This window comes from Momordica charantia (genome assembly GCF_013281855.1).
Source record: "Momordica charantia cultivar OHB3-1 chromosome 7 unlocalized genomic scaffold, Mcharantia_2.0 BLBB01000007.1, whole genome shotgun sequence".
NCBI classification, from domain to species: Eukaryota; Viridiplantae; Streptophyta; class Magnoliopsida; order Cucurbitales; family Cucurbitaceae; genus Momordica; species Momordica charantia.
This window is the reverse complement of record NW_028275165.1, coordinates 20,539,223-20,559,024: the sequence shown is the minus strand read 5'-3', so window position 1 is coordinate 20,559,024 and position 19,802 is coordinate 20,539,223. Positions and strand designations below refer to the sequence as shown.

The 19,802-nt window shown below is 36.9% G+C and overlaps 4 protein-coding genes and 1 pseudogene across 12 annotated transcripts; all 5 read right to left on the bottom strand.

Annotated features, from left to right (window-relative positions):
- Nucleotides 1–14: 14 nt before the first annotated feature.
- LOC148210519 (uncharacterized) lies at nucleotides 15–2,594 on the bottom strand (annotated as a pseudogene). The gene is made up of 6 exons (XR_015792133.1): nucleotides 2,571–2,594; nucleotides 2,461–2,533; nucleotides 1,342–1,434; nucleotides 1,093–1,213; nucleotides 896–994; nucleotides 15–736 (listed from the first exon to the last, which is right to left on the bottom strand). The product of XR_015792133.1 is annotated as an uncharacterized LOC148210519 (transcript).
- Nucleotides 1,342–6,177, bottom strand: LOC111009680 (Pentatricopeptide repeat (PPR) superfamily protein). 2 transcript variants are annotated; one of them, XM_022282850.2, is made up of 4 exons: nucleotides 5,694–6,177; nucleotides 4,977–5,057; nucleotides 2,461–4,872; nucleotides 1,342–1,434 (listed from the first exon to the last, which is right to left on the bottom strand). In XM_022282850.2, exon 3 carries the CDS (start codon nucleotides 4,590–4,592, stop codon nucleotides 2,613–2,615), a length of 1,980 nt encoding a protein of 659 aa, XP_022138542.1. In that variant the 5' UTR covers nucleotides 4,593–4,872; nucleotides 4,977–5,057; nucleotides 5,694–6,177; the 3' UTR covers nucleotides 1,342–1,434; nucleotides 2,461–2,612. The 2 variants fall into 2 exon arrangements, with proteins under 2 accessions (XP_022138542.1, XP_022138544.1); XM_022282852.2 differs by having other exon boundaries at nucleotides 2,461–4,825.
- Nucleotides 6,178–6,902: 725 nt separating this feature from the next.
- LOC111009682 (craniofacial development-like protein) lies at nucleotides 6,903–10,611 on the bottom strand. 4 transcript variants are annotated; one of them, XM_088126224.1, is made up of 6 exons: nucleotides 10,454–10,533; nucleotides 10,034–10,092; nucleotides 9,272–9,352; nucleotides 9,000–9,124; nucleotides 8,721–8,903; nucleotides 6,903–7,600 (listed from the first exon to the last, which is right to left on the bottom strand). In XM_088126224.1, the coding sequence occupies exons 3-6, from the start codon at nucleotides 9,336–9,338 to the stop codon at nucleotides 7,235–7,237; spliced, it is 741 nt and encodes a 246-aa protein (XP_087982350.1). In that variant the 5' UTR covers nucleotides 9,339–9,352; nucleotides 10,034–10,092; nucleotides 10,454–10,533; the 3' UTR covers nucleotides 6,903–7,234. The 4 variants fall into 4 exon arrangements, with proteins under 4 accessions (XP_087982350.1, XP_022138550.1, XP_022138547.2 ...); XM_022282858.2 differs by having other exon boundaries at nucleotides 9,260–9,352; nucleotides 10,454–10,532; XM_022282855.2 differs by lacking the exon at nucleotides 10,034–10,092 and having other exon boundaries at nucleotides 9,260–9,352; nucleotides 10,454–10,611.
- A 935-nt stretch (nucleotides 10,612–11,546) lies between these two features.
- On the bottom strand, nucleotides 11,547–13,165 carry LOC111009578 (galactinol synthase 2). The gene is made up of 3 exons (XM_022282702.2): nucleotides 12,718–13,165; nucleotides 12,156–12,614; nucleotides 11,547–12,072 (listed from the first exon to the last, which is right to left on the bottom strand). Exons 1-3 carry the CDS (start codon nucleotides 13,027–13,029, stop codon nucleotides 11,851–11,853), a joined length of 993 nt encoding a protein of 330 aa, XP_022138394.1. The 5' UTR covers nucleotides 13,030–13,165; the 3' UTR covers nucleotides 11,547–11,850.
- A 2,680-nt stretch (nucleotides 13,166–15,845) lies between these two features.
- Nucleotides 15,846–19,665, bottom strand: LOC111009918 (small ribosomal subunit protein bS1c). Of its 4 annotated transcripts, none has more exons than XM_088126392.1 (7): nucleotides 19,253–19,664; nucleotides 18,052–18,327; nucleotides 17,724–17,804; nucleotides 17,099–17,380; nucleotides 16,912–17,022; nucleotides 16,509–16,595; nucleotides 15,846–16,041 (listed from the first exon to the last, which is right to left on the bottom strand). In XM_088126392.1, the coding sequence occupies exons 1-7, from the start codon at nucleotides 19,559–19,561 to the stop codon at nucleotides 16,033–16,035; spliced, it is 1,155 nt and encodes a 384-aa protein (XP_087982518.1). In that variant the 5' UTR covers nucleotides 19,562–19,664; the 3' UTR covers nucleotides 15,846–16,032. The 4 variants fall into 4 exon arrangements, 3 of the variants coding, with proteins under 3 accessions (XP_087982518.1, XP_022138847.2, XP_022138848.2); XM_022283155.2 differs by lacking the exon at nucleotides 15,846–16,041 and adding an exon at nucleotides 16,055–16,430 and having other exon boundaries at nucleotides 19,253–19,662; XR_015792189.1 differs by lacking the exon at nucleotides 15,846–16,041 and adding an exon at nucleotides 16,310–16,430 and having other exon boundaries at nucleotides 16,509–16,622; nucleotides 19,253–19,665.
- Between the last annotated feature and the right edge of the window lie 137 nt (nucleotides 19,666–19,802).

Genomic DNA, 19,802 nt, shown 5'->3' with positions numbered 1-19,802 from the left:
TTGAACAAATGGAATAAGCATAACAATGGTGCCCATACACTTTGTTTCTTTTCTTCAATATTACATTGCTCAGATCAGCCAATGCAGATACTTAACAAAGGAAGATCTAACTTTTCTTAAAAGTATCAAATTTCTTTAATTTTTTGCCAAATGGGGAATATTTAAACTGAAGCTCAGAGACATATCTATACATAACAGAAGAATGAAAGATAGCTGCTACAGGAATTCTGATGGTTGTACCACACAAGTTGCAGTTTTTGCCAAGCAAATTTGAACGCGCCAAGGGTACAAGCTAAACCAGTATCATTCTGAATCATCATATCCGCACAAGAAATCTAGAACCTTAACGATTAGAGGAAATTCCTTCAGGTAATCATGGCTCCTCTCGCATATCAGGCCTCCTCCTGGCCTGCAAAGCCAACCATGCATCCCTCGTTCAAATTCCCTGTAAATTTGTTAGCTGCAGAACAGAAACTTTCTCCAGGCACTGGCTTCAGCTCTTCCTGTAAGCATCCAAGTCCTCTTCCAGTCCCTTATTTTCTTCCTTGAACTCTCCCCAGTCCTTTCTTGTCTTGTCCAGAACACTGAGCTTTTGTTTCTTCTTAATTTGTTCCAGAACTGCATCAACCCCTCAAGTAAAACCTGCCTTTGTCTTCTGATATACCTCCTTTGAATCAGCATCTACAAACTTCTTAGTTTCAACATTTTGGCCCGCAAAGTCTCTGACCTCTGTGATCTGTTGTAGTAAAGAACAATTTGGTTTTAGTTCAATCAATAAACCAATATAACCCCAATGCTCAATAAGCTTCATAACAATAGAAACCCAAACGCCTAGAGAAGTCACACCTATAAGGGTCGAAAAACAAATAAAATAGAGTCAGGAAAGTAATTGCACCTCAACTTTGTTCTACAGAACCTTGGATCCTTCCGATGATATATCTTTTCCTTGAGGTTCAATCTTCTTTGATGCCATACCAAGATATGCAATCCAATTCTAGACGGGGGATGTGGGGAGAGAAAAAGGTAAGACAGAAATTTTCCCTTTCTTTTTTTATCTACCTCATTATGAAAGAGAAGAATGTGAATTTTTACATTGGATGGCTTCTTTGAGTTTCTATTCACAACTGGACATCGTTTGGTTGACAAACCTTTTAGCATTTAATTAGATATTTATTCATTTGCTCCCACATGGCATCAACACGTGCTTTTATTTCTAGCATGATAAAGAACAGAATTATACCTCTTAATCTACAAACTAACATGTAGAGCACAAAAACTACATAAAGGAAAGAATTAAAGGAAGAAACAATAAACAATGTCTAGTCCACTCCTTGTTCTCACCGTTGTTCTCATCCGTGTCATTAGGCTTTCCCTCCGAACTAGTATGAACATAACTTTCTTCAGCCGATTCCATTACCATTTCATTCACAGAATCTGACATGTAACATAGGAAAAAATCAACTTTCCGAGGAAAAATAGGAAAATCTGCAATCCTCTTATGAGGTGTAGTCACTAGCTATGAACCAATATTTAAGGAAAAATGGTTGACTGATGCTTTGATAGGGAAGTGAAATAAGAGTATTATATGAACTTAAACAATAGTTAAATCTTTTTCAATTTGCCTACCATTTAACATGGTCGAGAAAATCAAGATAACTAGGAGCTAACAGATGATAAAGCACCAATCAATGACAAGATACTCCTATCCATTATTTCAAGAAGTAAACGCCTTCTGTTCACTCAAATAATCTCATCCATAGAAGAATTAAGTACAGATCAAAACATATAATGAAAAATGCCAGTAGGTTTGGACATTAACTAATGTAACATTTCGAACTGAAGGAAATTTGAACAAGGCATTTTAACAACAAAATAGTTGACAAATTATTATTCTGAAATGAACTATACGCAGCTAGTCTGGAACAGAAAACGAACAAAATTATATATATAATATACCAAAGGCATGAAAACAATTATAAGCAATTTCAGTTCTCATTTAGAAAGACAGGAAACGTCACATTGAGCATCCACCATCAAACATCTTCAAGGTTTGATTCTAACATTAATTGTGGGGTTGAAATCAAATATGATAGTAGAACTCAATTAGTTAATATCAACTCTCACATTATTGTCTAACTTATGTCACTTTTTCAGAGCTCATATCATATAGATCCCAACTCATGCTCACAACCAATAATCTTGATCTAAGTTAGCATACTTTTGACAAGTCATAATACGTATTCAGTTCAATAATAAGTTCAACATATACCCAGCATAAAAGATAAACTAAAACACATGATTCCAATTCAACAACAATCACCTAAGTATCTCAGGCTCACCACAAGATATGTACACGTCTAATTTTCCTTAGCATAGATGCTGCAGAGTAAGCATAAGACCAGAAAGGGAAGTACGATGATAAGTATATAATACAATCATGAAGAGTTATTTGCCAGTTACCTGATGATTGTAAATGAAATCCTCCAGTCTTTTCCTTGAGAATTACAAGTGGGTTCCAACTTCCAGCAAAAACCTCTCAATATATACATGAAACAAGAGTTCACAACTACATCTGAAATTGGCTGTATGACCATCTTCCAGACCCACCACCTTTATCCCTTTCCCAGAATATCATCCAGAATGTGGATTGGTCCCATATGACCTAAAGAGTCGAAGAAACACTGAACCAATACATTCCATGTGGCAAAGTTGGGGCAGATCCCTTGATTAATGGCTTTGTGAAGATAGGTCATGGCTTCTTCTATATTTATCCAATTGCAGGCACCCCATACAAGGCTAGTGTATGTAATGATATCTGGATGCCACTCCTTCGTAGAACTAACTCGCTCCACCAGTTGAACTGCATTCTTAACCTTCCCCTTCTTGCAGTAGGCATGTATCATTGTATTGTACGTAATGGAATCAGGGGAAGTTCCCCCCACAAGTATCTTGCAAACAAGCTGCAATGCCTCCCCAAGCATCCCAGCACGAGAAAAACCATATAAAATGGTATTATAAGTCACCAAATTTGGCTGTAAATCTCTTTCTTCTATCTCTTGGAAAAGCTCAAAAGCTTCTTCATATTTGTTCATCCTAAAGAAAGCATCAAGCAACTCGTTGTAAGTTGTGATATTAGGAAAACACTCATTCCCTTGCATTCGATCGAGCACTTTCATTGCCCATTCTACTCTTCCATTTCCACATAAACCCTTGATAAATGTGTTGAACGTAACAGTATTTGGAGGGCAACCCTCAATAGTCATCTTCTCCATAATAGAATAGGCCTGGTCAAACATCAAGTTTTTACAAAGGACATCCACCATGCAAGTATAAGCCACCACATTAGGACGGCACCCATGGTATATCATCCTATTCCATGTCTCGGACGCACCAACCAAATTACCAGCTTTTGCAAAACCATCAAGTAGAGTGCTATAAGTAGTCACATTAGGGATGCAGCCACTGCTCTCCATCTGATGGCTAACTGACAAGGCTTCAACCAAATTCCCACTATTGCAAAGACCGTGAATCAGAGTGTTGTAAGCAACTACATTGGGCTCATAACCATCCAGTGTCATAAGCTTCCACAAGTCGAGAGCTTCATAAAATCTCCCTCTCATGAAACAACCCTTTATCAATGGCGTAAAAGTGTGGATATTGGGACTACAACCTCTGGAAAACATTTGAGCCAAAAATGCAAAAGCCAACTCAACATTCCCCGAATCACAAAGAGAATTTATAATACTTGAATATGAGACCACATCAGGGTCAACTCCATTCTCCATCATTTCACCCAACAACTTCATCGCTGCTTCAATTCTTCCTTCTTTGCACATCCCATCAATCAAAGCATTATAAACAGAAACACTTGGTTTAAATCTCCCTGCTAGCTCCCTAGCATCATCAACCTTACCCGTTTTACACAGTGAAGCCACCATAGTCGTATAACTTACCACGTCAGGTGGGCAACCTTTACTAGACATTTCCACAAGCAGCTTATGTGCAGCATCTATCCGATCATTCTTGCACAGCGCCTTCAAAAGTATATTGTATGTGAAGACATTAGGAATCAACCCATCTTTCTTCATATTAGTATACAAGGGATTGATCATCTGAAACCTATTTTCACTCAGTAGTGCGTCCAATAGATGATTGTATATCTTCACTGTCGGCTTGCACCCAAATTCTCCAATTCGATAGAACATCTTCAGAACTTGCTCGGCAGAGCCAGCACGTTTATGACTATTTATTATACATATGAACAAATCTTCGCAGCAATTGATGCCATCCATCTTCATTTGCTGTAAAATGTATTGCACCACATCCATCTCACATTCACGCCCGAGCTTCTCGATCATGAGTTTGTAGGTTGATGCGGTGTGCTTGAAGGCATTTGAATTGGCTATGGTCCTGAAGTATTCTAATGCTGATGAAAGATTGCGCTCCTTTTTCAATCGTTTGATCACCTCGTATTCTTGAAGGTGTTGCTTATTGGGCTCACGGGGGCAGAGGATGGGGCTGGAATTTAGCACGAATGGCATCAAAGGTTTCTGAATCTTCAGCAATAAGGAGCATCCTTCTTTCAGATACATTGTAGAAGAAGGATAAGAGAGTTCGAATTCAAAACTTTGAATAGATATAAATAAATCCGAAGAACTCAGCTCACCCAAATTTGATTCTATCGAAATAGATCATGTACCCCATTTATTTATATCCTTCAGAAGAGGTCTATTCTCTCTCTCCAATTACACTAAAATATTTAAAATTGTACGCTGGATCTTGACTCTAAGTCTATAAGTCTTTGATTAATCTGCTCATTCTGAATCTGTTAATAATTTTTGAAAGCTACTGGTTATGCAGTGGAAATAAGTGCTGCACGATGAGATTAAAGGTATTGAAATTAAATAGGAATAAGCTTCAAAACGTAAATTTGTTATATTTCACTATTGAAAAGCAACTAATTTGTAATATCTCACCCATGTCATTAGGCTTTCCCTCTGAACTCATATCAGCATGACCTTCTTTAGCCAATTCCATTAGCATTTCATTCACAGAATCTGACATGTAACATAGGAAAAATCAACCTTCTGAAGAAAAATAGGATAATTTACAATCCTTTTATGAGGTGCCGTCACTAGCTACGAACCAATATTTGAAGAAAAATGGTTGACTAATGCTTTGATAGGTAAGTGAGATAAGATTATTATATGTAGTTAAACAATGGCTAAATTTTTTTCATTTGCCTATTATTTAACATGGTCGAACAAACCAAGATAACAAGGAGATAACATATGATAAGTGCCAATTATTTATTTATTTTTTATTTTGAAATGAAACAAAGGGAATATATTCAAGAACCAAGACCCCCAAGGCAAAGAACAACCTAAAGGCAGAGGGCAGAGACAACCCTCCCTAAAGAACTATACAATTGACACACCCCATGTCACTTAGTATGATAAGTGTCAAAAGTACGCAAGTAGTTAATACCAACGAACACATTGTTTTCTAACTCATGTCACTTTTCCAGAACTCATATCATATAGACCCAACTCATGCTCACAAGCAATAATCTCTAATCAACATGCTTTTCACAAGTCATAGTACGTGTTTCAGCTCAATAGTAAGTTCAACATATACCCAACATACAAATCCCTCATAAAAGATCAACTAAAGGGGTCTCAATGAGCCGTTACCTATCGAGCCCTCCTGTGAATCGGTGTTGAAAAGGACCAGATCTACAGTCAGAATGGTTCGTGCGCGCATAACTGATGCCGATAGGGATAGGGTACCGCGAACCTGGGTCGTTCGGAGTCTGTCAACGTGCCATCGCCGAATTCGCTGCAAGGACGATGCTGTGCGGGTCCGGTTTGCCGAATATTGAAAAGACGGGGAAGGAGAGTAGGAGGGTTCCGCGCCGCGCTGTGGAGGTTGCGCCGTCGCAGATGAAAATCACCGCCGTGCAGTTGCGCGGGAGGGGCCGTGGGTTCGTTGAAGAGGCTTCGAAAGGCCGTGGGTCTCGCCGGAGGAGCTTACTGTGGCTGTCAGCTCGAGACCAGGGTGATGGCCGGCGGCGAGAGCGAGGGAGGCGGGGGTCAGGCTGCTCGAGAGAGTGAGATGGAGCAGAAGTGAGCTTGCTAAATGCTAAGGTTTCTTTTCCCCGCTAAATTACAGAACAAAAACAGGGAAATTATAAAAATTAAGATCATTTTGAGGTGGGTAAACACTTTTAGTGTTAGACGTTTTTCTAAATTTTAAGGTGCTTTGCCAAAGCGAGCATAACGGTAATTAGCATATACTTCCAAGAGAATGTGAGTTCGAGTCTCCTCCTTGACATGTTGTACTGAAAAAAAAATTTAAGGTGTTTTTAATTGGTGATCTAAAAACAAGTAGTTAACGATTAAATAATATTTAATTACCTTTAAAAAATATATATATATTTAATTAAATCTAAAATAATATTACTTAGTACTTATTTATTAACATGGTGTTATAAATTTTATAATATAATATTTTTTAATTAGAAAAATGAAATGAATTTATAGTATATATATATTTGTTCATACTCGAACTCATGTTTCAATTTAAAAAGATAAAAGATGCGGAAAGCAAGTCGTATGTATGGCTTAGAGGAAAATTTTGAAAGATCCACCCGGATAAAAAAAACACAAAAAAAAGAACGGAGCTGTTTGAAGAGTGTCTTGTCTAACATTGAACTCAGAATTTTTAGATTTTTTGGGTGTGAAATCTCCACCTTACCCTTTAAAAAAACCGACCAGCCAAGGCAAAGGCTATGGCGGCGAAGTTTTCAGGTTAGGCTCATATTCTATTTAGATTGCTTAAATAGCAAGAATGCATTCTCTTCTCACTTATAAGCAAAGCGGACAGAGTTTTAACTCTTAACATTTGATCCACAATGTTGTCAAATTTCTTTAATTTTTTCCAGATGGAGAATATTTAAACAAACATGTCCTATACATAACAGAAGAATGAAACATGACTGCTACAGGAATTGACGGTAGGAGCTGATACCGATTATGGAACTACAAAGTACTGCAATTTCTCTGATTTACATGGACGCACAGCTTACAGTTTTTGCCAAGCAGATTTGAATGCGCCAAGGAACCAACTAAACCAGTATCACTCTATTATCATATCCGCATCAGCCGAGCAGATCACACTGCCTGTTGGAAAATGATCCGCACAAGAATTCTCTAGCTTCGGGTACTGGCTTTAATCATGGCTCCTCTCGCATATCAGGCCTCCTCCTGGCCTGCAAAGCCAACCGTGCATCCCTCTCTCGTTCAAATTCCCTGTAATCAGTTCGCTGCAAGAAAGAAACTTTCTCCAGGTACTGGTTTGAGCTCTTCTTGTAAGCATCCAAGTCCTCTTCCAGTCCCTTGTTTTCTTCCTTGAACTCTCCCCAGTCCTTTTTTGTCTTGTCCAGAACACTAAGCTTTTGTTTCTTCTTAATTTGTTCCAGAACTGCATCAACCCCTGAAGTAGCACCTGCCTTTGCCTTCTCATATGCCTCCTTTGAATCAGCATCTACAAACTTCTTAATTTCAATATTTTGGCCCGCAAAGTCTCTTATCTCTGTGATCTGTTGTAGTAAAGGACAATTTGGTTTTAATTCAATAAATAAACCAATATAACCAATGCCCAAGCTCATTGTTCTACTGTTTTATAATAAATGGAATTTCATTGATGAGATCAATAAACAAGGCCAGAGAAACCAAGTTGGCACAAACAAGGTTTATAATTGCACGTACGCTTATTTAAGAACTATAAACCACTTGCACGTTCCAATATCTCCCATCACAGCCACATTTCCTACAAACACACTTTCATGACTTCATCTCTGAAGGCATAAAATCTTGACTCACTTTTAAGGGCTGGACTACACAACAAATAAGTTTCTAATCTTTTACACACCTAACAGAGAGAGGGATACCACATTCCCAACTTTTTTTTGTGAAAAGTATCTGAGAAATGAAATAATCACTGATACCACATTCCCAACTTTTTTTTCATGGCTTATAAATTCAGTTTTTTCTCTCTCATTCTTTAGGAATATACAAAGTATCATTCAACTCACCAACCTGGACATTACTCAACTAGTTAAAGCACATATCTCTAACCAAAAAGTCGTGAGTTCGAATGTAAAGCACCAATCTCAACTAATAGAAACTTACCGAAGGAAAATGTAAACCGAAACCCACCCAATCTTTTTTTACCCAACTATAATTAAATTACATAGGAGGTATAATTACAAAAATGTACTAGACGGCACACCAAGAAGAGACTTAATATTTAGTAATATTCATTCTCTCCCCACTCTAAAAACTTCCCTTAAAAAAATTATTTTGATTTCTTTCAAATCAAACCCTCCAAATAATTGCTCCAATGAAACCAAAATAACATATGATATATCCCAATATTCAAAAAATAAGAGATTTTCATATTGGTTATCTGCCCATATATCATTCAAAAAGGAAGTACTCCTTCCATTACCAACACCCAAGAAATTTCAAAACAATTATCCAAACAACCAACCAATGATATACTAAGATAATCTATTTTCATCTCAACCAACAAATGATATACTAAGATAATCTATTTTCATCTCAATAAGCTTCACAAGTAGAAAACCAAATGTCTAGATAAGTCACACCTAAAGGGGCTGAAAAACAAATTAAATATGGTGAGGAAAGTATTGGCACCTCAACTTTCCCCCTCCCAGAAATAGTAGCTGGAGCATCCCTAACAGCTGAGAGAGCAGTGGCAGCAAGCATCTTAGCATCATCAATAGAACTGTTCTGCAGAACCTTGGATCCTTCCGATGATATATCTTTCCCTTGAGGTTCAATCTTCTTTGATTCCATGCCAAGATATGCAATCCAATTCTAGACAGGGGGGATGTGGGGATAGAAAAAGGTAAGACACAATTTTTCCTTTTTTTGACCTAGCTCATTACGAAATAGAAGAATGTGAATTTTTACATTGGATGGCTTCTTTGAGTTTCTATTCACAGCTGGACATCGTTTGGTTGACAGACATTTTAGCATTTTATTAGATATTCCTTTATTCATTTGCTCCCACATGGCATCAACACGTGCTTTTATTTCTAGCATAATAAAGAAGAATCAAATTAAACTTCTTAATCTACAAATTAACATGAAAAGTACAAAAACTACAGCAAGGAAAGAATTAAAGAAAGAAACAATAAACAATGCCTAGTCCATCCACTCCTTGTTCTCACCCTTGTTCTCACCCGTGTCATTAGGCTTTCCCTCTGAACCCGTATGACCAGAAGCTTCTTTAGCCGATTCCATTACCATTTCATTCACAGAATCTGACATGTAACATTGGAAAATCAACCTTCCAAGAAAAAAATAGGAAAATCTGCAATCCTCTTATGATGTGTCCATCACTAGCTATGAACCAATATTTGAGGAAAAATTGTTGACTAAATGCTTTGACATGGAAGTGAGATAAGAGTATTATACGCATCGAAAAAATAATTAATGTTTTCTGGATTTGCATATCATGTAACATGGTCGAACAAATAAAGATAACTAGGAGACAACTGCTGATAAAGCACAATCAACAAAAAGATTCTCCTGTCCACTGTTCAAGAAGCAAATGTCTTCTGTTCACTCAAATAATCTTATCCATAGAGGAATTATCTTGGAAATAAAAATTTCAGTATTTCACATCTTAGCACAGATCAAAACATGAAATAATGAAAAATGCCAGGAGGTTTGGACATTGAATAATGTAACATTTAGAATTGAAGGAATTTTGAACAAGAAGGTATTTGAACAAGAAGACAGTTGATAAATTATAATTATTAGATGAACTTTAAGCAGCTAGTTTGGAAAAGAAAATGAACAGATTTATATGAAGGCCCGAATACAATTATACATTTTCAAAGAACATAAAATCGTGCAATTTCAGACAACATATTTTTTCATTTAAAATTTAGAAAGATAGGGAAGGTCACATGGAGCATCAACCATCAAGTATCTCCAACCTTTGACTTCTGGAGTTTCCGATGATTAAATTCAACCACCAATGGAATTCTGTGTACCGCTGGAGGAGTAAATTGAATTAAAATGACTTTCTACCCTCCTTTAAGAGCGGACGGAGAATTCATATCTTCATCTAAATAATAGAAGTTCTCAAGACGCGTCTTAGGCTTTAGAAATCACGCAGAAAAATAAAATGAACCCATCTGAAATAACCTAGCGGAAGTGAAGTCAATTCAAGATGATACAAATCACCTCCACATAACCCAAAGTTATGAGAGGATATAGAAGGAGAAGAGAAGAACGAAACAGAAGAACAATGAACACTTTTTCTGGCTCGTAAAGGATTAACCGTTTCTGCAAAATTTGCGAAACAAAATATTTCACGAAAATACGCAACGAAAACATGGAAGGAGGAGGAATACCAGAGCCACGGAGGTTGTTGGTTGTAGCCATCGAAGGATCAGTCTCTGGTGTGTCCAAGGCGGTTTAGGGATTTATGAATTGAGAATGCCTTAGCCCAACATAATGTAAACCTAATCAATCACTCCTTTTTATTTACTTCTTTCTTTTTTTTTGAGAACTTTTTATTTAGTTCTTAAACCACTCCATTTATCGGATTTTTTAAAATATATTTTATTTAATAGTCTCAAATTTTTAATATATATTACATAATAGTTACAAATATGGCACTTTTTATTGAACTTATGAAATATATACATAGAATGCATATGGAGGTGTGAATTTAAGGGTGAGTTTAGTTTGCAAGAGTGACTATCTATTTAGTTGATTTGTTTTTAAAACGGTTTTTGAATGATCTGATTTAAATAGTGGTAATAGTTTCAAGTTTTTATTTTAAATTTTAAAACATATAATTATATTTTTTAAAATACATAATTACATTAAAAAAATATAATTATGATTGATAGATATATATTTATGGATAGAATGATGTTATTATTTTTTAATTTATCAATATTTATTTACTTTTTACCGTATTGCTAATTTTGCAATTTTGATTCTTTATATAGTCATAAGTTTTATTTATTTATTTATTTTCCAAATTTGCAATTTTGATTCTTTATATAGTCAAAAGTTTTTTTTTATTCATTTATTTTCGTCTAAAAAATACTTAATGAGTAACTTTGTCTTTAGAAATACAAAAACATAAATATTTTTTGGAAAATACTTAACTCATCACTAGTAGGGAGGAATCTTGTCTTCACCACGATTAAATATTTGATAACTCATCATCTTTTTAAAACAATTTTTGTTTTTACATATTTCTCTCTCTTGATTGTTAAATATTTAATGGTGGTAAGGACGTTCTTACTATTGAGGAGCCAAGTATTTTCCATATTTTTTAGAAAATGATGAGTTGTCAAATATTTAATAGTAGTAAGGACAAGGTTGCTCCTGACCGGTAGTTAAGTATTTTCCTTTCATTTTCCTCCGCATAAGAAATGGTCAAAGAGAAAGGAGAAAGTGAAAGAAAGAAGATGGAAAGACGAAGAAAAGTAAAGGAAAAAGGAAAGGCAGAATAAAATCAGCCTTATTCATAAAATTTGCATAGTGTAGCCCATGAACAACAAGGTGGGGGAGTTGCATGCAAAAGACACATACAACGATCAACAGTAAACAGTCAACACAACCCCCCACCAAATTAAAGGGCTACCATACATAAAACCTTAAACCTTAATTAACCTTAAACACACATGCAGTTGATACTTAATTTATAATAATATATAGACCATTTGACCACACAACACACTCATATATATATGTATATATATATAGGGTATAAATTAAAGATGAAGGGAAATTAAGCAGCAGAAGGGGCTGTGATGTGGTTGACAACTTCAGCCTCTGGGAGCACAGAGATCAATGGCGTGAGCTTGGTTTCTTCTTTGGTTTCAGACTTGACAAGGTTGTGGTAGTCCAGAGATTCATCTTCATAAACTTCCCACCACTTCTTCACCAGCATTTTTATGTCCTCTCTGTCCATGTTCTCCTCTTCTCCTGTGTACCTCCACGGCTTTGATCCCTACATATGTATACATAATACAGTACATTAACGTACGTACGTAGTAAATAATATAATTAAGCTTCAACAAAATCAAATCATACCGCAGCACAGTAGTGAACAACTTTGACTTTGTCAACGTCGATGTTCTCGGGGTGGCGCCATAGCATGGCCATGACGAGGTTGTAAACGGGAGGGATGGGCTTGTAGATGTGGTTGAAGTACATGTTGAGAAAGTCCTGCTCCGCGAACAAAGTTGGAGTGGTGGCCTTGCAAGTCTCCAGCAGATCTTCGTAGGTCACCAGGTCCGGCTCGTACACGAAAAACCCAGCGTTGAAGTAAAGGGGCGGCGGATTTCCCATTTCCTCCACTGGCCACTCAACCCTGTCCGGGCATTGCTGGCAGTACCCGATCTTGTACTGTGGAGAGTTACTCCATGTCTTCTCGCAGAAGCAGTCCATCACCGCGTAGAACTGCCCGCTCGGCATCTCGAACAGATGATCTATGTTTTCGAATACTTGGATGTCCCCGTCCAGATATATCAGCTTCTCATACTCCACAAACTGCAATTAATAAAACACAATTTATACATACATACGTACATATTCATGATCGATCGTCAAAACGTAACAAAGCAAAGTGCCTTATGAGTATCATTATTTTTACCTCCCAAATCCGAAGCTTTGAGTAGTTGATAACATAATATGCCATGGCGAATTGGGTCTGGTTGGCGGGTGGGTAAACGGGCTCGATCTCGCGAACGATGCAGCCCTGGTACTCGAGAATCTGGCGATGGTCTTCGGGAACATCGGGGAGGACTGCTACAATGAGAGGGTAGGCGGTTTTGACCTTTCTGAGACCCTTTGCCAGTCCAACCACACCTTTCCAATAGTCACCATTGCCAGCCAAGAATGTGACGTACGCCCTCTTGGGGGCGTCGGTCGAGTCGATGGTTTCGGTGGCAGCTGCTGGAGACATCTTAATTAATTGGCAGCTTTGAACTGAAACAACAAAGGATTATTTCTCAAGAAAGGGAGGCAAGAAGGACTTGAGGGCAAGCAGCTTGGTACAAGATGTACTTGGTTTAGTCCTTCAAGCTTGAGTTGTGGAGGGGAAGGGAGGGCAGGTATTTATAAGGGAGTTGAGGAGATCATGTTGTTTATGAGTAGCGCCTAAAAGAGATTCCCACACAGCTCACAGGTGGGATGAATATGACTCATTAGAATCCTATCTCAAGCTAGCTGAGATGGAGCCTTTGATCATCAAACAAAAGATTCTAATTCCCACGCCCCTTTGTTATCATTATCCCTTCCCTTCCCTTCCCTTGTGGATATATTAATGTGTTATATCCCTCTCCTTAATTACTCCGATCCCAATTTCATTCTCATCTTCTTCTTTTTTTCTTTCTTTTTTTTATCTGTGAGTGTCCGGGCCTGACCCTACAACATTTGGTGTCGGGAAACACACAGGAATTACTAATTCCTAAGGCAGGTGATCATCATGGGATTTGAACTCATCCCCTCTTGATTAATCCTAGGCCCTTTGGATCTTCATTCCCATCTCATGCTGTACCACTTTTCCTTTTCCTTCTCTCTCTTGCAAGTTTGTACACCAGACAAAAATGGGCAATTTTGGGAGGATCTAAGAATCTCAGACTTTGACATTTTATTTAATATATTATGATTCTCTACTAAAAAGCCAAGTGTGTGTGTGTATATATATATATATATCATTGCACCTCCAAAGTTGATGATCTTAAATGCCTAGAAATGAACTTCATTAATGCATGTTTAATGCTTGACAGCGATCCATTATTGATGATATGTTCAGGAGTGTTTATTACTGATCTAATAAAAGTATTTTTAAGGTTAAACTATAAATTTAATTATGATATTGTGAGTACGGTGGGTTTGTTAACTTCAAAATATTTAAAATTTAAATTATGCTTCTATTTAGATGGATTTTATACTGAGTTGACATGGTTGAAATTTTTTGTTCAATAGGGTGTGGTTGAGTAACTATTATTGGCCTAGTGGTCATTAGAGTCGGTGAAAAGTAAAAGGACCAAGAGAGAATAAGTTCAAATTTATGGTGGTCACCTGCCTAGCAAGGACTTTGATATCTTATGAGTTTTCTTAACCAAACATTTTCGATAATTTTTCACACCAACTTATCTCTCAATTCACTTTAACTTACTAAACTACTACTTTTTCTACCAACTCGAGCCAAACGTGAGTTGTTGATTACAAGATGGTCTGTTCTAAAAATCTCAAGAGCCAAAGTCCGCATCCTAGCTAGAGAGGGAAAGAGTCTAAATCACCATAAACTAACTCTCAAAGATAGAGGTAATTAAGAAGGATATAAGGAAATAACTTTGAAATACACTTCAAAATATTAGAAGCAAACAACCAAGTACTTATAATTAAACTCTTAAAATGACTTTTACTTTTGGTAAAAACACTTCAAAAGAAAAGCATGCCAAACACATCTCTAGTTATACAAATATTTCGGAGTAAACTTTTCAGAATCAATCTGAAGTTGATGGATGTGCATGAAGGTTGATAGTTAGATGTTGGAGAAGGGCCGGAATTTGATTCCATAAAGGTAATGATCAAATGGGCGTTTGTCTCATGTGGCTGTGCAATCACAAAGTCGACACCAATATTTGAGAGACTTAGCCGCTACACAAAGTAAAAAAGGAAAGCTACTTTTGTCCAGATGATTCGATTCCTGTATATGCAATGTTTATTCAATGATATTGAAAAAATGAGAATAATTTTGAGGACAAGTTGTCCCACACGGTTCAATCACCTTTGTTTTGTTAACTCTACGCATATTGGCATCCAAATATGTGTTGTATTTGCAGAATACGACGTACAAATACCCTGTCTTCTACCACACCTCAGTATTCCATTCTGTGAAGGTTGTTATTTTGAACTATTATATCATCACGTGCACTTGAAGTAAACAACATCAAATACGAGTAAAAGTAACAATTTCCAAAACAAACATGGTTTCGATAATGACAGTTTCTAATAAATACGTTTTGGGAAGAAGAGCAGAAAAGTTGGAAAAGCAAAGTCTTGTTAATATCATTTTCGGATTATTCGTCATTATAACAACTGGGTATTAAGATCAAGACAGGAAAGGCAATTTCGTGGGCCAAACCAATGAAAGTTCAGAATCTGGCAGGCTCAGCCCTTTGCATTGGGTGGCACTTTTATAAAAGTGAGAATTCTGTTTCTAACAAAGGGAGAGAGAGAGAGAGAGAGAGCCCAACTCTTGATAGAATCACGACCAACAAAGATAACATTTTTTTTCTTTTTTGGTAACATTTTCTAACTCAAATGAATACAGATACCATGTAACTAAAATAGATTGAAAGGTAAAAGGATTACAATAATTTCCAAGTCATTATTGAATTATCTTACAGACTATTGAATTATTCTTCCCACTGAAGTATTTACCATAAGTCTTTGTTTTGTTGTGAATTTCTATTTTATTTTATTATTATCATTTTTTTTTTGTCATCTCTTTCCAACATGTCGATTAGTACTTTCGTGTTCAAAGGAACTAAGTAGTAATTTTAGAGGAAATCATGGTGGTAGAAATCAATAAGTGCACCTAATCCTAATTGGGCAAACACAATCATAACACCTTCACCATCTAATTCATCGTAAGAATCTATCAGCGTTAGAGGAAAAATATAAATAAAGTACAAAACTAATCGGAAAAAGTTTACTACAAATATCATTTAATATAAAAGAACTACGAAAGCTCAAAGGAGACCGAGGAAGACAATACTAGAACTCTTAAAATGTAAAAAATCAGCTACATGATTACTGTTTCAAAATATACAAGTGACGACAAATTCTACGAGAGAATAAATACAAACAATTGTTCCAAGCTGAATGCCGATACCAAGGAATTTGGTGTAATCGCGATGAAAGATTCCCATAAGTTAGCAGAATAGCACTTCATCTATAGATGCTGCTAACCAAAGTTAAAAAATTCATCAACTGAATAGCAATTACTGATTCAACTTCAAAAGCATAGCGATCATAAAACTATCTTGCCGTTAAAACAATATTGTGAATCAGGCAAGATAAAAGCCCAACAAGTTGTTACCCACAAATAGCATTACTTCCAAAGAGTCTGACCTATATATACCCTATACCTTTGGAAGGGCGCCATTTTATAAATTAAGTCCAATACTAAAAATTAAATGTGGAATTATTAACAGGAGAGAAGCAAGCTATAAATGTAATAACTCTTCGTTATTATTCTGTGAGGGAAACATCAGTGAGATCTACAACCTACGCAGGCAATTCAGGTGCAAGCCCACCCAATATCCCATCAAAGCTCTGAGTAAATCCACTCTGACATCGAGATAATAGAGTTAATCATGCTCCCAAATTTCAACTGCGTTGAAAACCACATGGCAAATGAACAACTACCTCAGGCTGAAGTCTGAGAAGGTCTACACGAGCCATTGCTTCTGCTTGAGCTATTCTTTGCCTGAACGTCTGAGCCATCTCATCTGCCTATGATAGTATGCAAAAGATAAGAAACTACTGTGTTTCAATAAGTTTGAAAAAAAAATATCAAGAAAATGTAAGATATATGTTTTGACACTGAACGGGAGGAAGAAAAACCACAAAATTTGGAGCTCCCCTACACAATATCATCTAGGGCTGTAATCATTCTAGGGGTTAATTATAAGGGAAAAAAAAAAAAAAGGACAACTAGACAGCCAAATAAACTAAAACAATAAGAAGTGAGAAGGGCAAAAGGAATACCTTCTGTAAGACAAGCTATGCACATCACAATGGAAAGAAATGCAAAGTGCGAGAGGAATACCTTCTCAAAAACAAGCTTTGGATTGTGAATCATGTCTCCAGGAGTAGGTTCCAAATTCTTGGTAGAAAGACTAACACGGCCTCTCTCATGATCATAGCTCAAAATCATGACCTACAACCACAAAAAACTAATTTCAACATGTTCAGGGCTGTAACCCCCATCAAGATCTCAATTGACAATGAAATACCTTTAGCGTGTCTCCTGGTCTAAGAACAGTTGCCATATCTGATATGTGATTATGACTGATTTGACTAATATGAAGAAGGCCATTAACTCCACCAATGTCAATAAAGGCTCCATATGATTTCAAAATCTGCACGGTTCCAGTAACTACTGACCCAATTCTTAGCTCTGCCTGACTATTGGCAATTGCCTTGCAGTTACTTAGTATTAGCCGAGATAGTTCCTCATCGACCTCCACAAACTTCAGGCGTAGCTCTTTATCAAGCAGCTCCTCTGCAGTTGATTTCTGATAAATTGACAAGAAAATAGATACACGGCACAGTATGCATATTGAGAATAATGAAGACGACGATATTATGATATTAAAACTGATAAAGAATATGATGAGCGAAAGTAGCAGGCATTGAATGGAAGAAGGCAGAAATAATACTACAACATAACTTCATGCACTGTATGTGGAAAAATCAAACAGTGCTCTGTAACAGTCAGAAACTTAAAACATTTAATCACATAATCACAAAAATGTGAAAAGGCATGGGTTTCCAGTATGACCTCAAAATAAAATAAGAAAAGTTTCAAAAATTAAACCAACTAGAGCAGTCAGCAGAAGTAAATTTTAGTGAACATACTGCTGATATCTGAGAGAAAGGAACGAAGCCTCTAAGGCCTTCCACGAGAACAAATACTCCCCCTTTGTTTGCACCAACAACCTGCATTTCAAGATCCTTTTACACTACAGTGGGAGAACAAATACGAGATATTAAATTATTTTCATTGAGTGATAAAAAATGATAACACAATACAGTGGGAGTGCCTCTGCAACTAGGTTAGGAAGCTATGAAGGTCTCAAAGAGATGAAAGGCAATGGTCACACGAGTACTACTATCATAACAAGATTAAAGGATGTGTCCGTCATCATAATGAGAAAAATGAAAATACTTGACTTTCAGTACCCACCTTACCCTTGATAACAACATCCTCAGCTTGGAGTTGTCTGCATCGCTCCCAGGCAAGGCCATACTGAAGTCTTCTCAAGCTAAGAATCAAGCTACCATCAGTTTCATGTTCAGCTATAATTACAAACTCCTCTTCTAGACCAGGATATATGCCTGCTTCTTCTACATGTCTTATTTTAAGAATGCATGCCTCCTCGATGGGCAAGTATGCAGTTCCCTTTGCAGTAGTGTCAACTAGTGCCCCACTAGCATCGGTACTGAATACAGTTCCTTTAACCTGAGAAGAGACGCTGGTAAAAGTCATTAATCTGAACGTATTGAGATTTACAACCGTGATCCATTCTCAATAGTTCATACCACGCGCAAACACCAATTAAAGTAATTACACGTAGATTTATGTTAATTATATAATATTGGAGCAACAAGTCAGTCAGTTATCCTTTACCGAACTAAGCTGTGTTTTGTGGTAGCTATAAACTGATGGGTTGTCAAATAGTTGCAGCTGTAAATCACAAATTTTCAGGGATGATTAGTTCAATTCTTTCTTCAATGAACTTGTGTTCAATGGAGATATAGAAAACTTTCTAACACTGTTCTTGTAAGACCTAACAACTCCTGAAATTGGGAATGACTTGTGACATTAGGTTTAACGAAATATTTCTTTCGTGCAAAGTCAGTCTCTTAAAAACCAAACACCGATACAAAAAGAAGCTTTCAGAAATTTCAGTCTGGTTCCTTCCAACTCCATGGACTGTGCTTAAAACAAGATCGAGAAGATGGATTCAAATATAAAATTCTACGTAAATCCACACAAAAAATTCAATAAAGGAGTGTTCTCAATAATTATAATCTCCTACATGGCAAGCAGCACCCTCAAACGCACAAATATAACATGTAATTCCATTAGTTCGGTGTCGCCTGGAATTACACGATCAAGTAATTTTGTAAAGTTATGATTTCCATTTGTGTTAGCCTTGATGATTTAGATAATAATTCATGAGTACTCATTAATCTAATCCAATCGTCCATATTGAATATCCTGTTGTCAGTTGACAACGCTAAGAAGTAGTTCCGGAATTCCATCAGCAAACTACCATGACCACCCCCCGTTCGGTCGAAACTTCTGAATTTATTATTTAAAAAAAAAAGGAAAGAAAGGAACACATGTAAACAGCGGAAGGAAATTGAAATGGCAGGTTGACCTTGGTTCCGAGTTCGGAAACGAAGTCATAGTTGGAGAGAGCAGCATGGAAGTCCTCAAGCGTGAAGGAGACGCCATCCATGGGAGTAGTACAGCAGCGTTCGTAAGCTTCCTTGAAGAGCTGCTTGAGTTTAAGGCGCTCTTTGGTCTGCGCATTGGAAATGGGAGTAGTGGAAGCTGCAGATGAAACTACCGGAAGCGCCCTAAACTTATGGTTATGGCTCTCCTTACGGGAAAAGCGCCTCCAACTCGAACTCGAAACCGAAAGTCGCAACGAAGAAAGAGGAACTTGATGCGCCAACGAATTCATTCGCGCCTTTCACAAGCCGGGACTACCAAAAACTCCAGCTTCAGCTTCTGCTCGGGCGAATTTATTATTATTATTTCTTTTCTTTGTGTGGGAGTAACGAATTCCAAAGAATTTTATGGTTAGGAAATAAAAACATGAATGGGCAGGACACAACCTTTCATAAAAAAAACATATATTTTAAACCAAAACGTGAGAGGTTCGAATCTTCATTTTCACGTATTGTCAGAGTTTATAAAAGAAT

Excerpts from the sequence above, each read along its gene's own strand:
- LOC111009680 (XM_022282850.2), bottom strand. The coding sequence starts at position 4,592 with ATGTATCTGAAAGAAGGATGCTCCTTATTGCTGAAGATTCAGAAACCT.
- LOC111009682 (XM_022282855.2), bottom strand. The coding sequence starts at position 10,484 with ATGGCTACAACCAACAACCTCCGTGGCTCTG. Across the intron at positions 9,353-10,453 it reads CAACAACCTCCGTGGCTCTG|ATTCTGTGAATGAAATGGTA; the intron begins GTATTCCTCCTC and ends GTTACATGTCAG. Across the intron at positions 7,601-8,720 it reads CTGGGAGGGGGAAAGTTGAG|ATCACAGAGATAAGAGACTT; the intron begins GTGCCAATACTT and ends TTACTACAACAG.
- LOC111009578 (XM_022282702.2), bottom strand. The coding sequence starts at position 13,029 with ATGTCTCCAGCAGCTGCCACCGAAACCATCGACTCGACCGACGCCCCC. Across the intron at positions 12,615-12,717 it reads CAAAGCTTCGGATTTGGGAG|TTTGTGGAGTATGAGAAGCT; the intron begins GTAAAAATAATG and ends TATTAATTGCAG. Across the intron at positions 12,073-12,155 it reads TTGTTCACTACTGTGCTGCG|GGATCAAAGCCGTGGAGGTA; the intron begins GTATGATTTGAT and ends ATACATATGTAG.
- LOC111009918 (XM_022283155.2), bottom strand. The coding sequence starts at position 19,561 with ATGAATTCGTTGGCGCATCAAGTTCCTCTTTCTTCGTTGCGACTTTCG. Across the intron at positions 17,023-17,098 it reads GACCAGGAGACACGCTAAAG|GTCATGATTTTGAGCTATGA; the intron begins GTATTTCATTGT and ends TTGTGGTTGTAG. Across the intron at positions 16,431-16,508 it reads TTCTCAGACTTCAGCCTGAG|AGTGGATTTACTCAGAGCTT; the intron begins GTAGTTGTTCAT and ends TCTCGATGTCAG.